This window comes from Festucalex cinctus, chromosome 14 (assembly GCF_051991245.1).
Source record: "Festucalex cinctus isolate MCC-2025b chromosome 14, RoL_Fcin_1.0, whole genome shotgun sequence".
NCBI classification, from domain to species: Eukaryota; Metazoa; Chordata; class Actinopteri; order Syngnathiformes; family Syngnathidae; genus Festucalex; species Festucalex cinctus.
In genome coordinates this window covers 21,705,556-21,721,242 of record NC_135424.1, presented here as the reverse complement: position 1 = coordinate 21,721,242, position 15,687 = coordinate 21,705,556, and the positions used below count along the sequence as shown (strand labels likewise).

Here is a 15,687-nt window from a genome sequence, read left to right as displayed (position 1 = left end):
GAGACACGTTGGGAAGTGGGCGGCGACGGAGCTGCCGGACCGCAGCTGTGCGGAGCCGGTGTGGATTGACAAAAAAATTGACCCGTCCGGAGCACGCAGTCAAGACGCACCGCACCGCAACCGCACCGCAACAGCATCCAGTGAAAACCCGGGGTAACAGTTCTTTACAATGGATTCTCACACTGCACTTTTCATTTTACATCCTTCTATCTGCAATAAGACGTTGGTGGCGGGGGGAGTTAAATGTGGGGGCCAATGTGACATTACCTTTTATAGCATTTGGGATACTTGTTGTTTTATTCTATAAATGTTATATTTTTATATTTTGAAGTAATAGGAGGAACCCTGTCATTCAAAATGTGCATCAGCTGTGGCATTACTTATTACTACAGCAAAAAAAAATTAAAAAAATTCCATGAGAAAAACTATTCATCCCTGAACACCATACAGTTCTTGTAGACCTTATTATGATTATTGTTATTGTTACCATATAGACAGTTTTGATAAGCTGAGGATCTTAAATCGAGAACAGCAATATCATGCTACTCCTCTCTACAAGAGAACTGTCAAAAGACACTTCATCATGTAGTTTAGTGCCACTTAGGATGCCCCAATCAATGCAGAAAAAGGTAGAGTAAAATAACTTGGTTATAATAATAGTAAGAATAACTTGGTTAAACAGACATTGTTGCGGTGGACCGCTGCCAGTTTCTGCTGTTTAATGTGTTTTACACTTATAGACACGTGTGTGTATATGGGCACACTATTCTCTCACTACTGTACTGTACTGTATCACTTAATGGCACAGATGTACTTGTCTAAATAATAACTGGGCTGCAACATTGCTAATTCACATTAACAAGCACTATCTTAGCTGTCCACATGAATAGTTACTAACACACGAGAAAGTTATACAACACACCAAACATGAGCTCATTATTCAAAGTATGATGCACGTAACGAAATTACATCACTGAACATTAATTGCAGCCGACTACGGCCGTAGATGTTACATATTAGTGGCATCCATTGAGAGGATAATGTCCCAACTGACGGCAGACATGACGTGAAACGAGAGACAAAACGAGCAAATAAGCACACTATACTTTAGTGCACTTCTCTACTAATGCCAAACATACGGAAGAGAACACGTTCGTGTAGTTAAACGGCGTTTGAGACACTTAATTTGTTACGGAGCGGACTTTAACGAGGTGCACAACGAGCTGTCAATCAAATCGACGTCGAAGCTTAAGGCACACAATGGCAAACCAGTGCGACAAATAAACACAATATAAAGTAACTAAACGCTATTTAGTGTCACTGTGGCATCTCACTGCATAATAACCGCTATGCAACAAGTAGTGGACGTGCAATGTGTGCGTCACGAGAGGTAAATATAATGACATTACTCTACTCTTAACATGGAACTAGACAATATAATAATGACAACTGTTAATATTTGGAACCTTTGTAACAAACATTATTTACTTGATTAAGTGAAAATGTGTGTGATTCCCTCCCCGAGTAGTTCAAGTAGCGAATTAGCTACTGGGTGTTAGCCTACATGCTAAGCTGAACACACCGCTGTTAGCTAGCGGGGATTCAATGCAAGGCAATGCAGCTCCATTCATATAGTGCATTTAATACACAACATAATTCAATGTGTTTAGCTTATCATGGTGAAAAGTTCGGCGGAGTCTCTTCTCTTTTAACTTACCTTTGAAGCATGTGTCTCTCGCGTTGTGTCCGTGGGTGCGTGTGTGACCGGCTACTGTGATACACGGCATACACAACTGATTGGTTCTGGCTCTTGCACGACTAACCAATCAAATGCTGCGATGGGCGTTACGTTGCTGGAGTTGGACTCCATAACAGACAGAGACGCTCTGGGCTGCATTCGAAGCGAAAAGACGGAGTTTTAAATGGATCGCTCATATCGGCCGTCAGATTAATAAAACAGACCGATACCGATATGTACCAATATGTCAAATATCGGCCCCGATTATCGGCCCGGCCGATTATCGGTCTATCTCTACTGCTCGGGCCCTAATAAGAAGAATTCCTACAAAAACAATAGGGCCTCGCAGCGGCACCGCCGCCGGTGCCGGCGCTGCTCGGGCCCTAATAAGAATTCCTTGAAAAACAATAGGGCCTCGCAGCGGCACCGCCGCCGCCGCTGCTCGGGCCCTAAAAAGAATAATAATAAGAATTCCTTGAAAAACAATAGGGCCTCGCAGCGGCACCGCCGCCGCAGCTGCTCGGGCCCTAATAAGAATTCCTTCAGGAACAATAGGGACCTCGCAGCGGTCGCTGCTCGGGCCCTAATAATAAGAAGAATTCCTACAAAAACAATAGGGCCTCGCAGCGGCGCCGCCGCCGCTGCTCGGGCCCTAATAAGAAGAATTCCTTCAAAAACAATAGGGCCTCGCAGCGGCACCGCCGCCGGTGCCGCCGCTGCTCGGGCCCTAATAAGAAGAATTCCTACAAAAACAGTAGGGCCTCGCAGCGGCACCGCCGCCGCCGCTGCTCGGGCCCTAATAATAATAATAATAATAAAATGAAAATTAAGAGTTCAATCAATCAATAAATAAGGTTATTACACCAGAGATTGAATTAATAATTAGGAGAAAAAGAAAAATTCAATCAATAAATAAGGTTATTACACCGGAGATTGAATTAAATAAATTAAAGTACAGTAAAGTGCCATATTTGTGAAGTGAAGTGCATGCTACACCCTCCTCCCCCCCAGTGAGGAGTTGTAGAGTACAATGGCACGGTGGACGAAGGAGTTCTTTAATCTGTTGGTCCGGCACTTGGGGAGGGTCAGCCTTCCACTGAACAGGCTCCTCTGACTGCTGATGACAGTGTGCAGAGTGTGGCTGGTATTGTCCATAATATCCAGCAGTTTGTCCAGAGTCCTCTTCTCTGACACTGTCACCAGAGAGTCTAGCTTCATGCCGACCACAGAGCCGGCCCGCCTGATAAGCTTGTCCAGTATGTGGAAGTCCTTGGATATGCTGCCCCCCCAGCACACCACGGTGTAAAATAGGACACTGGCAACCACAGACTGGTAAAACATCTTCAGAAGTTTGCTGCAGATGTTGTTCTCATTGAAGTTCAAGAAATTTAAAGCCACCCAGGTTTTGATTTCCTCCAGGCAGGACAAAAGAGGCCTCAATGAGAAAGTGTCCTTTTTACTAAGCGGGACATAGATCTGACTGTCATCCGCATAGCAGTGAAAAGAGATCCCATGTTTTCTTAGGATGGAGCCCAAGGGCAGTAAATATAGTGAGACCAGTAGGGGCCCCAATACAGAACCTTGTGGAACACCATATGACTGTGGGGCGGTGCGGGACTCGAAGCACCCAAGACGAACACAATGTTCTGTCGGCCAAATAGGATCAAAACCACTCGAGCACTACCACCAGTGCCCACCTGGTGCTATAAACGAGCCAACAGAATACTGTGGTCCACTGTATCAAACGCTGCAGTCAGATCTAATAGTACGAGACATACATAGTCTCCAGTGTCATTTGCCAGGAGAATGTCATTAAAAACTCGTAACAGGGCTGACTCTGTGCTATGCATCTTCTTAAAGCCTGACTGGAAAACCTCCAAGATTTCATTTTCCTCCAGGAAAGTGCTTAGTTGCATGTGTACCACTTTCTCTAGAATTTTTGAGATAAAAGGCAATGGAAATGGGCCTAAAATTTGACAGCACACATTGGTCTAGACCAGGTTTCTTCAGGAGTGGTTGCCACACAGCATGTCTAAATTGTGTGGGGACTACGCCAGAAGACAGGCTACTGTTGATAATTGCCAGAATTGAATTACCGATACTCGGGAGAACCTCTTTGAAGAAATGAGGGGGAACAGAATCACATGGGGAGCCAAATGGCTTAATCTAGTGGACAAAATCTTTTAGAAAGCTCAGGGAAATGGCTTCAAATGAATTTAGCACCACCGAGCCATGGACCTGAATGGAAGGGTCAGAAGTGATGGTGGTGGTGGTGAGTGCTCTAGCTTTGTCAATTTTATTCTTATCAATAAAAAATTGAAGGAAGCTATTGCACAGTTAAGTGGAAGAGTTTGTGCAGGTAGGCTGAGGAGGTTTAAGTACTAAATCAATAGTTTCAAATAGTACATGTAGATTATGATGGTTTGCCTGAATGATATTCGAGAAGTGTTCTTTTTTTTGCCTCTTTTACAGTATTCTGGTAACAGCACCAATTGTCTTTCAGGATCTGATAGGAGACCTGAAATCTGTCCTTTTTCCACCTTCGTTCAGCTTTATGGCACTCCCGTTTCGCTGCACGCGTTTATTTTTTTTCATTGAACCAGGGCTCACGTCTGACTTTGGCTGCACAGTTTTGAATGGAGCCACTGAATAAAGTATATTGAGGCAGCCTGAGTGGAACCACGAGCTGAGTTCTTCTGTGTTTGAAGTGGGGATACAAAGCTCATCAAAGGCATCAAAGAACTGATCAGCAGTGAGAGGATTAAAAAGTCTACGCCTTGACTCAGGAGCAGCTGATGTAACAGAAGCAGTAGGATGAAAATTCACATCAAAGCAAACAACCATATGATCAGATATGACATTGGCCATTATTTTTAGATTTGACACTGGGATACCATAGACAAGAACCAGGTCTAACGAATGACCTTTTTCATGTGTGGGACCAGACACACACTGCACGAGGTTAAATGAGTCAATAAGGCTTAAAAAGTCCTTAGCCAATGGTTTATCAGGACAGCATACATGAATATTAAAGTCCCCCAGACTGTGGCTCCCCTTGCCCACGTGCCAGGGCATTCATTGCTCCATTTTCTCTACCTTATTTGAGCAGCAGTGCCTCCTTCTTGGTCCGATTTTGGCTCATAACACGGCGGCTGTCTAAGAATTAGGATATTGTGTGTGCTCATCTTGTGACAGGATGACGGAGTCTTGTCAACTTGACCAGGCGCTGATGCAAGACCATACTTCATCGGCAGAAAGCAGCAGCAGCATTTTAAGCGACTCGCAGCTGACTCAGGTACCGACTGGATATTGCCCGATATTAGATTCTGACTCTATCATAACCGTCAGCCAGGATTTTATTACTTTACTTATAATAACAACCAAAGAAAGACAATTTGGTTCATGTTCCGTATGTGCAACACATATGGGAGGTGTCACCAACATCTCGACCGCGGCCAATGATACCTGCCCCACCAGATGATGTTGATTAGAAAAAACCTGATGATAATTAGGGATCTCACAATATTGCCGGTATTAAAAGTACCTGGCTATCGTGGTGGCCTGCAAAATAATGAGCCGTTCTGCTTAAAATGTTCTTGTGTGTGTGTGTTCGCATACGGTACAGCTCAGCAGCTGTGACGAGAAAGAGCATGTGAAGGTCTACCTGCGCATCCGACCCTTCACGGCGTCCGAGGCACAGAGCGGAGAGTCGCAGGTGCATGCAAGGCGTTTGGCTGCCGGAATCTGTGGTTACGCGCGCGCAATGTGTCAACATGCGTGTTTTGTGTGCAGGACTGCGTGTCGGTGGAGCCTCCGGACACGGTCCTGCTCAGACCTCCCGGCGCGTCGCTGTCGGATCGCCTCGGCTCCGACACATCGGACAAAGCTTTCGTGCACACCGCTCAGCGCTTCACCTTTTCGCAGGTCGGCAATGCAAAGCCTTCTTACGCACGTTTCAAAGTTTGAAGTTTTAAAAAATGCGTCCAACATTTCTTACTCTACACTCAAAAATACATTTTTAAATTCATTCTTCTCCTCACTTTTTGGCATTCTTGTCATTCTCAACCAATTTAAGACATTCACATGTGAAAAAAAAAAAAATCACAAAACATTTTTTGAACTATTTTTTTTCACAATGATCTGGACAGAATTTGAGTTTCATTTGCACAGAAATTGCATTCTGTGTTTGAACGTCATTATGGCTGGGTTTATTCTAAAATATCGATACAGTGTTGATTTGCGATTTTTGTATTTTACACATTAAAATGCATGAAAACACTACAATTGTGAGTCAGTTCAGTTTCAGACAAGTATTTTGATCAATATTTTAACATGCAATACTATAATGTCACTATTTGATTAAAAGTACGAGGCGGTGATGTCCTCTTCTGGTGAATATGCTAAGGGGTAGCTTTGACCTACAATATGCTTCTAAACCAAATAATTTGCTAATAAAAACAATAAATTGAGGCTCAGGCTATGGTGAGATTATAATGCAGTTACATATCCAGAATAATAACACAGAATGGAAAATAACATCCCAAGTGTTTTTTTGTAGCATCATTAAATTCAAACAAGACAAAGAGAACCATTAATAATTGAATGTAAACAATCTTCAAGTATCAAATGTAAACATTTAAACAGGTAAACATTGCACACTATTATGCACTTATATCAAGTAAACAAACCTTTAAAGCTCAAAACTCCTGACAAAACTCTTGTATTAACAGTGCAAAACTTTGAGATCTGTCCATTGTGTGCATGAGGCGTTTGAAGCCTTCCCCTGACAGAATTTAAGGGAATCATTTCCTTGACAATATAACGGGTTATGGCCCTTTCTTGTAATTTCTTTGTGTCTAACTTTTTCATAAGGCGTGACTAACGTGAATGCTGCTGTTAGCGATGTTTGCTTAGCACGGCCGCTAGTTGTTGCCTCCCCTTTGTCAGTGTTTTTTTTTTTTTTTTTTTTTTTTAACCTGCTTGACGGGCTTCATACTGAAGTCGGTGGTGTTTTTTTCAAGTGTTGATATAAGTTGGTTGTGTTGCCTCTTGATCTGGCGACTAGTTGATAGAACATTTTGTATCTGGCATTTTTCTTTTGGTCCACGTGATTTTTGTCGAATCCGATACATGTCCAAATAACAGACGTACTGCCCTTCTTTGGCACAAGTTGCTCTCGCTCCTCCTTTGTTGCAACAAAAGTCCCATCTTACATTAAATCCACTTTGGTGCACGGCAGTCACAGCAATCCTTGAGGTTCACTTGTTACGGTTGCGCTGTACAGAATGAAGGCACCGGAGTGCAGTCTAACTTGTATGAGCCAACAACGCTGATTGGCCAGTGCCATTAAGACTCACGCATTGGCAATTGTGGTTGGCTAATACAGCTATCACTCAAACACTAGGGGTGTGAATTGCCTAGTACCTGACGATACGATCCGTATCACGATTCATAGGTCACGATTCGATTCAATACCGATTAATCCCGATATGAATTTACAAGTCGATTGTTGCGATTTTTTTTTACTCAAATTTAGAAAATACCATTCAGTAAACTTGTACATGTACACTATAAGATTTGTATGAAAATTTATTATTTATTGATCTCAAACTTCAGTTTTTTAACTGTGAGCCACTGTATTCAACAAACAGGTTGTAACCTTTTTTCATCTTAGAACAACATTGAAATAAAATATTAAGGCTTAATGTTCCATTAATATAACATTCTTCCATGCTTAAGGTGTGAAATTTAGACGTTTTGTTGAATGTTTTTTAATCAAAAATGGATGTTAAAAAAATCGATTCAGCTGCCTATTGAATTGAAATTTTTTAACACCCCTATCAAACAACAAAGGGGAAAAAAGAGACACTATCTAAAACCACACTGTTTTGCGATTAGGTTATTGCACTTGGTCAAACCTCGATGTCGGTTAGATTTAGATTAATTGTGCAGCCCTACCCCTGACCATACACTTTTCTCATTGAGGCATTTACATTTTCTCACATTTCTCTCGCTTAAACATTCACAATGTTCAAACCTTCATAATTTTATAAAATGGTTACATTACTGTAAAAAAAAAACATTTTTTTAAAATTGCACTAAAAAAAAAATCCGCCATACAGCGAAACCGCGAAAAGTGAACCGCGTTACAGCGAGGGAACACTGTATATCGATATCAAATTGATATTTCTTTTCATAGCCCAATATCGATTCATAAAACCATGAATCGATGCTTTTAATACGGCTTTTCACCCCAGTAATTTGAATGTGCCAAATACCCCCCAAAAGAAGTAAGGTAAGAATTGGACATAAAAACACAAAATGCATAATTATGTACTAGGGGTGTTAAAGAAAATCGATTCGGCAATATATCGCGATACTACATCGCGCAATTCTCGAATCGATTCAATAGGCGGCTGAATCGATTTTTAAACTTCCATTTTTAATGGAAAAATATTTAACAAAACGTCTTACTTCGCGTTAGGGTTCACACCTTAAGCATGGAAGAATGTTAAATGAACGGAACATTAAGTCTTAATATTTTATTTTAATGCTGCTCAAACATGAAACAGATTACAACCTGTATAAGACTGACGTTTCAGATACATAAATAATACATTTTCATACAAATCTTACACTCTACAAGTTTACTGATTAGTGTTTTCTAAATTTGAATGAATAAAATCGCAACAATCGACTTAAATTCGTATCGGGATTAATCGGTATCGAATCGAATCGTGACCTGTGAATCGTGATACGAATCGAATCGTCAGGTACTAGGAAATTCACACCCCTATTATGTACTATGGCTGTCTCATTTATAATACAGGTAAATTTGTTTTTATTTATTTATTAAGCACTGGAACCTTAGTATAAAGTCTGCCATGGGAATGTAAATGTGTGATTTGCCACTTAATTTACATAGCGTTGTGGTTATAATTAGGGGTGGGCGATATGACGATATTAGATCGTTACACGAAACGCGGGGTTCACGATCTGTCATTTCTGTCGAATCGTCTGATCGCGACGCAAAGCATTTCAGCACCAATTTGACTGAAGGACAGCGATGTATCTGCTGCTGCTGTCTCCGGCGTACCTATGTGACGACCATTCAGTGCTCAACCGTAGCCCACACACTTTGCCCCCGCACTGCCCCACCTCGCATCTTCCCACCCTAAAAATATGCGGGCTCGTGGTGGATGAGGCTGAAAGGTTGTGAAAGAGCTCGTGAAGACAAGTTACGGCGACACTGCGAACGTGTTCAGCCACGGCAGCGCATACAATGAGGGGCAAAAACTCCAAAGCAGAGACGACAGCTCAATGCATGCATGCGCCTCCAAAACAGCAGAGCGTCACAGAAGCGTTCACCAAAATCACGCCGCATGATATGGATCTGCATTACGAGCTGCCAAGTCGTAATTTTTTACCCCCAACACCGCCATTCCTTGCATGTACGCAGATTGCAGAGAAATAGTGGCGCAAAACAAAAGTGCATTTATTTTTCCCCAAGTGACCAGCGTCCAGCCGTAAGTCATATTGTAGCGTTTGTGAAATGATCATGCTAACCAAGCAAGAAAACAACACGCTAACATTAGCACACACACAAAAAAAAAGTGTGTTGCATTCATGGACCATGGGAAACTACAGAACCCGCCAGCCACAATTGTTGCACAAAAATTGTGATTTTGCTAATAAACAGTTGCTTTTTACTTACCCAATGGGAGCAGTTTTTTTTTTTAACTTTGTTTACATGCTTTTTTTTCTTTAATAATGGCTAGCACCCAAATTGTGTGCAAGAGATTCACGATGTTGATTGGACTACAGTACTTGAAAACAGAAATGTGACTTTTGTTAATGCTTTACTCAGGTGCTTTGCAGTTTATAGTTTATATTTTTTCTTTACAAAAGGTGTTTATTACATGATCATTTTCACAAATAACTACATTTATTCAATATCTCATTTTTCATGTGTAATTTAATTTGTATTTCTCATTAATTAAAAAAAATCATGATAAAATCGAAATCGGGAATGTATAACTTAAAAAATTGGGATATTCTATTTTTGCAAGATCGCCCACCCCTAGTTGTAATTGATTTCGATTTATTAACACACATCATACATGATTAATGTAAGTGTATTGGATTCAATTATAAATGTAAATATTGATATTTTTACGAATGCACCAAGTAAGAGAAAGAAGTTTTGACTATTTTGCAGCATTGCTACTTCTGGGAATGTCTTACATATAAGAAGTCAAATCGGTACTGCATGAAATCCTGAACTGAATCGAAAATCAATGTGAATTGAGTCAGGCCCTTCTGAATCGAATCGATTTTAGAAATCTGAATCGACACCCAGCCCTAGTTGTTGTTGTGGATGAGCAGGTGTACGGTCCCGACGCCACGCAGAGGGAGTTGTTCCGAGGAATGGTGAAGGATCTGCTGAAAGATGTTCTCCACGGAGGGAATTCACTGCTCTTCACTTACGGGGTCACCAACGCTGGCAAAACCTTCACCTTCTTGGGTCCTGATGGCGACGCCGGCATCCTGCCCAGGTCCCTGGCCGCCATCTTTGGCAGCATGGAGGGGAAGCTCTTGACTGGGATGAGCGTCAAACCTCAACGCTGCCGAGACTTCGTCAGGCTGAGCGAGGAGCAGCGGGCCGACGAGGCCGCCTTCAAGAGCAACCTGTTGCGACTTGTCAAAGAGGTAACGCCGGCCTTCTGCTGAGCGCAGACCACCCGCCCGCCGCCGCCTCATCAAGCTCACCACCGAGTCGCCTTTGCTCTTCCAGAGTGACAAGGCCGATGGCGGTGGCATGTGGCGCTCCAGCGGCACGATGCTCCTTGGAGGTGAGTTTGGCTCTATTTCACATTCGTTCATTCATTTAAATGGATTCATCTGGACCATATTTGTTTTGATATAGTTTTTTTGCGCAATAGTTATTTTGAATAATAGTATTGTCTTCAGCGTTACTATATTGGAATTTTCATTGTATTTTGTTTTGAGTTTTGTTTTTGAAATGTAGTTAGTTTTAATTGTTTTTCAGGGGGGTTCTGTTAGTTATTTTAGTTTTAGTTATTTAATAAATGCTTAGTTTTAGTTAGTTTCAGTATTAATTTTAGTAAAAAAAAAAAAAAGTGTATTACTTGTGCGCAATATTTAAAATCTTGCTGTATGCCACTGCTTCTCAAATAGTGGGGCGGGGCCCCCCCAGGGGGGCGCGTTTGACCTCGGGGAACATGCTTTTTTATTTTTTTATTTTTATTTTTTTTACTGTCCTAGAATAAAGTGCAATTGCACCTCCACTACATTAGGTGGCAGTGGCGCTCTTATTATTGGCAGAGTGTGCGCAGGAAGCATTCGCTCGGTGGTTTGCACTGAGTATGCGCGCTTTTTTTTTTTTTTTTAATATTGTGCTCCTGAGTTAATGTTGGTGATCAGTTTAAATGCATTATTATTTATTGATTTTATGTAATTTTATTTTTCCGTATCATATGGTTTGAAATGGTCTGTCAAAAAATGTTTATAGTTTAATTAAGGATTTAATTTTATTTTTGAATTTCAGATGCACTTTAAATCTTTTCTGTTACAGTTAATAAAGCTATTCTTTGTTGTAATTTGGTCCATATTTCTTTCTTTTTTTTTTCTTTTTTTTAATTCTCTTATACGTTAATACGGATACAGTGTTATGCAGAGGTATACTTAGAACAATTTTGATGATACTAAAATGATACTATTTATAGTCGCATGGGGGGGGGAGATATTTTATTCTTACTAGGGGGCATGACAGAAAATAATTGAGAAGCACTGCTGTATGCTAACACTGACTATGTCACCCCCCAGCACTCCACCCCTCCCACACTTGTTTGTAAATGCAGTCAACGCCTGCATGTTTGTCGTTTGACATTTACAGATGATTATTATTATTATTATTATTGTTATTATTATTCTGAATGTCAATTATAATGAGCATCAATTATGAGCGTATTTTTTCTGTCCTTTTTGTCTGGGCAGGCTCATCGCTGCTCCAGGACACGTCGGATGAACGCTTGAGCCTGCGAGCGCCAGCCGCTGACGCCCACTTCTCCGTTTGGGTCTCCTTCTGCGAGATCTACAACGAGAACATCCACGACCTCCTGGAGACGCCGCCCAGCGGAGCGGCCAGGAGGGTAGCCCTGCGCTTGTCTCAAGATGCCAAGGGCAACGCCTTCGTCAAAGGTGGGCAAGGGCCTGGCGCCACTTTTCTCTTGTTTTGCACCAACGTTCCTAACGTGGGTTGTTGGTGCGCACGGCAGACCTGCGCTGGGTGCAGGTGGACAGCGCCGACGAGGCCTACCAAGTCGTGAAGCTTGGCAAGAAGAACCAAAGCTTCTCCTCTACGAGGATCAACCAGCTTTCCAGCAGGAGGTCTCAACCACCACACACACGCACACACGCAAACATACACTTGACTTGTATGAATATACGTATTGCGTGTTGCACTTGACAGACCCACTCAGTCGCCTCTGTGGATTTCACATGACATGCACACACAGCACACATACCCACAACAACTATCAACAAACATACATACTGTATAAACATGCAGACACATTCCGCTACACAAACGTACATTGAACTCATTGAATACCAGCCATTTTCACTGGAGCAACCCCCTCAATACTAGCCGTTTTCCTGGATTTTGACTGATCTTGCAACGCCCACAGAATATTGAGTTCTATTGCTAATTAAACATGGGACCTACCAAAAGAAAGATTAGACTCTCTTCTTTCGACATAAAAAAGTACATTTTTATCTTATTCCGTTCTTTAGTTATCAGTGTTTGAATATGGCTAGGTTTCGTGAAAATTCCCATTTTTGACCAAGAAATGGGAGAAAAAGGGCTTTTTGTAAAAACAGACATTTCAAGCACAACTTTGACTTTAACACTGCTATTTTTTCTTTTGTGACAGCTCAAACATCTAAATAAGGTTTTCCTTCTATAAAACAACAAAAGAATATAACAAAAAGTGCTTTTGACAACAAAAATGAACATAAAGAACAATTGAACTAACGAACTGAACTATGTCCATAAGTGCCTGACAGTGCATGTGGGATGTCTTTCGGCTGCCATCCGGTTCGCTGCCAGCTCCAACCATCCCCACAACTACTAGATGCACCACCTGTACATTGTAGAACCAGAAACAATTGCAAATATTAAATATTTTATTGCTGCAGTATGAAGTATAGTAGGCTACTTTTATTCACCTTTCTTTGCACCAACAAAGGAAGACCGAGCTCTCTGGCTGGTGGATGCATCTGTAATTGATGAAAAAAAAATACGTATATGTAAAATAGTATCCATCCATCCATCCATTTTCTTGACCGCTTATTCCTCACAAGGGTCGCGGGGGGTGCTGGCGCCTATCTCAGCTGGCTCTGGGCAGTAGGCGGGGTACACCCTGGACTGGTTGCCAGCCAATCACAGGGCACACAGAGACAAACAACCACCCACACTCACAAGCACACCTAGGGACAATTCGGAGCGCCCAATGAACCTGCCATGCATCTCTTTGGAATGTGGGAGGAGACCGGAGTACCCGGAGAAGACCCACGCGGGCACGGGGAGAACATGCAAACTCCACCCAGGAAGGCCGGAGCCTGGACTCGAACCGGAGTCCTCAGAACTGGGAGGCGGACGTGCTAACCATTCAACCACCGTGCCACCCTGTAAAATATGTAAAAGTTTGTTGTTGTTGTTGTTGTTGTTTGTTGCTACATATTGACATTTCCCCATGTCTCTCTAAAACTTGGACTATAACTAAAAAAATAACAATACACAATAGACCCTTCCAGTGTGACCTCACGTTGAAGTGCACCCCTTGGGGTGGGGGTCAGCGCGTCAATGTGAGTGAATTAGAAAACAATCAGTGTGAGCTAGAAAATAGGTCAAAGAGTTGATTAATCAGCGACCAATGCTATGATGAACTTGTGCGGGGCCAACTGATGCTCTAATGGTTCGAAGAGCGATGAGAGCATTCTTTTGGCTGCCGGCAGCGTTTCTAAACCCCGCAAAAGGCAATGAGGAGTAAAAGACTAGCATGGTCGGTAGTGTGAAACCTATGACTCAACTTTTTTTTTTTTTTTTTTTAAGCTAGCGGCTTCAAATGACTGGTTTTAATGATTCGCAGTAATGTAGTGGGATGTTTGCCTTCTGGGAGGCGACGCCACGTACAGCAAGACAAGTTTATCCGGACACAAACGATTTCATGGATAACGTTTTACACCAGTAACCCGTGTCAAGCAAAAGATAAATAGAACATACCTTTGCTGCTACGAGACAAACATTGTCGTGTTGAATGCAGCCGACATCCTACACCTATTCAGACACAAAATAGTTATAAGAATTCAGGCTCTTGATGGTGTCAAAGTCCTCCCATGTGTAGGCGCTCTTCTTCACAATGAGATAATTTAAAGTATTGTGATAAGTTATTTGGGGGAACTTTGTGGCTTGCTTTGACTCGGCCGATGGTGAAAGTAGATACGGATCTTTCCTTCCAGCCAACTCCAGCTTTTGCCGATACCGGCTAAGAACGGCTGGTTCTAGCGTATCGCAGTAACTATTGTTATGTTTTAATAAAACATACAAAATAAACGTGGGTCGCTGTAGCCTTTTATTTCACCAGCCTCTGCATGCTCCACTCTCAACACCAACAACGCTTACTCTCCTCTCTCAATGTAATTTTAGTATATACAGCCCCCAGTAGTGTAGCTTTACTTATCTAAATTATCTCTAATCATCACAACTATGATAATTATGGACATTTTCTGGTACATTTGTCATGTTTAGACGAATTGTTCACCGAAAACGATGCTCCTTCCGTGTCTTTCTATGGTTTGTTTGACCACCAAGAGGGTAAGCGGTCGCTAAACATTCTGGGTAAAGTGACGTCAGCTGGAAGGGTCTATACACAAGTCCGTCTATAAACCTAGCAATTCTGCACACACACACACCCATATATTTCTCCACTACATCTACAAGATGCACGACTTATACATGTATTATTAGTATTCCTGGCAACTTTATTCTATGGTAGGACAAAATGATGCATATAACTGCCTTATGAGAGCACTGGGGGTGTGAGCTACGAAGGGGAACTTGCAAGCTAACAGGTCTTCTTACCTCCTCGTTCTGGAGCGGGATCCGGCGACTTCCTGCTGTTTCAACTACAGTCTGAAGGCAGGCTCATCTGAAAGGTCAGGATCCAAATTTGGCTCATACTCTTCATCCTCAAAATCGGTGTAATTGTAGTCTTCATCTGTATAGTCCTCCTTGCTTAACGCGGCCGGCGGAGCATCGCTCAACGGCTGCTCGACGCGTTTCTTCGACGAGAAACTTTGATCGCCGCCATCATCCTTTGATGACGATGCTTTTTCAGCCGAAAATAACTCATCTAGTTTTAACTGTTTTGTTTTTCTGTCCCTCGCTCGCACTCTTTCTTCTCCGCTGCCTCCACGCTACTTGAATGGGGTATATGCCACGGAAGAGGCGGGACTGTTTTTGCACATCAGCTTTGGTTCCGGTTCGGTTTGTGACGTGTGGGCTGCGTCAAAATACTTGTGCTTCCGACTTTGTGCCCCTCAGTTGCGCGTTCGCAACCCGGACCGGAACCAAACTCAAGTGCAAAATCACGGAAGTCGGAAGTCCCGCCTCTTCCGTGGCATATACCCCATACGTTCGTCCACACGTCTCCCCCCTCCCCCATGCCGACGCTTACACTTCCTAATTCTCTTCTTCTACAAAATGATCCTTCCGTGATCCTTGCGTAATTGTGGCTGGTTTTTCTAGTTGTTGCCACCCGCTGGCCGTTGTTAACATCGCAGTCAAGCCTGATCCTTCATTCAGAAGCTGCGTCAGACCCTCCTGTACACTCTTGCATGAAAAAATCCCTTATGACGTATATATA

General features: G+C 42.4%; 2 protein-coding genes and 1 long non-coding RNA gene across 8 annotated transcripts in view; 1 reads left to right on the top strand and 2 right to left on the bottom strand.

Annotated features, from left to right (window-relative positions):
- The window catches only part of kif20ba (kinesin family member 20Ba), a 209,833-nt gene that overhangs the window by 144,618 nt on the left and 49,528 nt on the right, over nt 1-15,687 (top strand). For all 3 annotated transcript variants that reach the window (XM_077494502.1, XM_077494504.1, XM_077494501.1), the window contains exons 2-8: nt 4,934-5,033; nt 5,364-5,453; nt 5,531-5,662; nt 10,124-10,447; nt 10,533-10,590; nt 11,756-11,959; nt 12,037-12,148. In XM_077494502.1, coding sequence (XP_077350628.1) covers nt 4,934-5,033; nt 5,364-5,453; nt 5,531-5,662; nt 10,124-10,447; nt 10,533-10,590; nt 11,756-11,959; nt 12,037-12,148 — 1,020 coding nt within the window. The remainder of the gene's footprint in view (nt 1-4,933; nt 5,034-5,363; nt 5,454-5,530; nt 5,663-10,123; nt 10,448-10,532; nt 10,591-11,755; nt 11,960-12,036; nt 12,149-15,687) is intronic.
- Nucleotides 1-15,687, bottom strand: part of LOC144000837 (high affinity choline transporter 1-like) — a 198,538-nt gene that overhangs the window by 153,527 nt on the left and 29,324 nt on the right. The gene's annotated exons all lie outside the window — the stretch shown is intronic.
- On the bottom strand, nt 12,568-15,231 carry LOC144000838 (uncharacterized). The gene is made up of 4 exons (XR_013278290.1): nt 14,904-15,231; nt 13,283-13,448; nt 12,989-13,039; nt 12,568-12,903 (listed from the first exon to the last, which is right to left on the bottom strand). It is a non-coding gene; the product is annotated as an uncharacterized LOC144000838 (long non-coding RNA).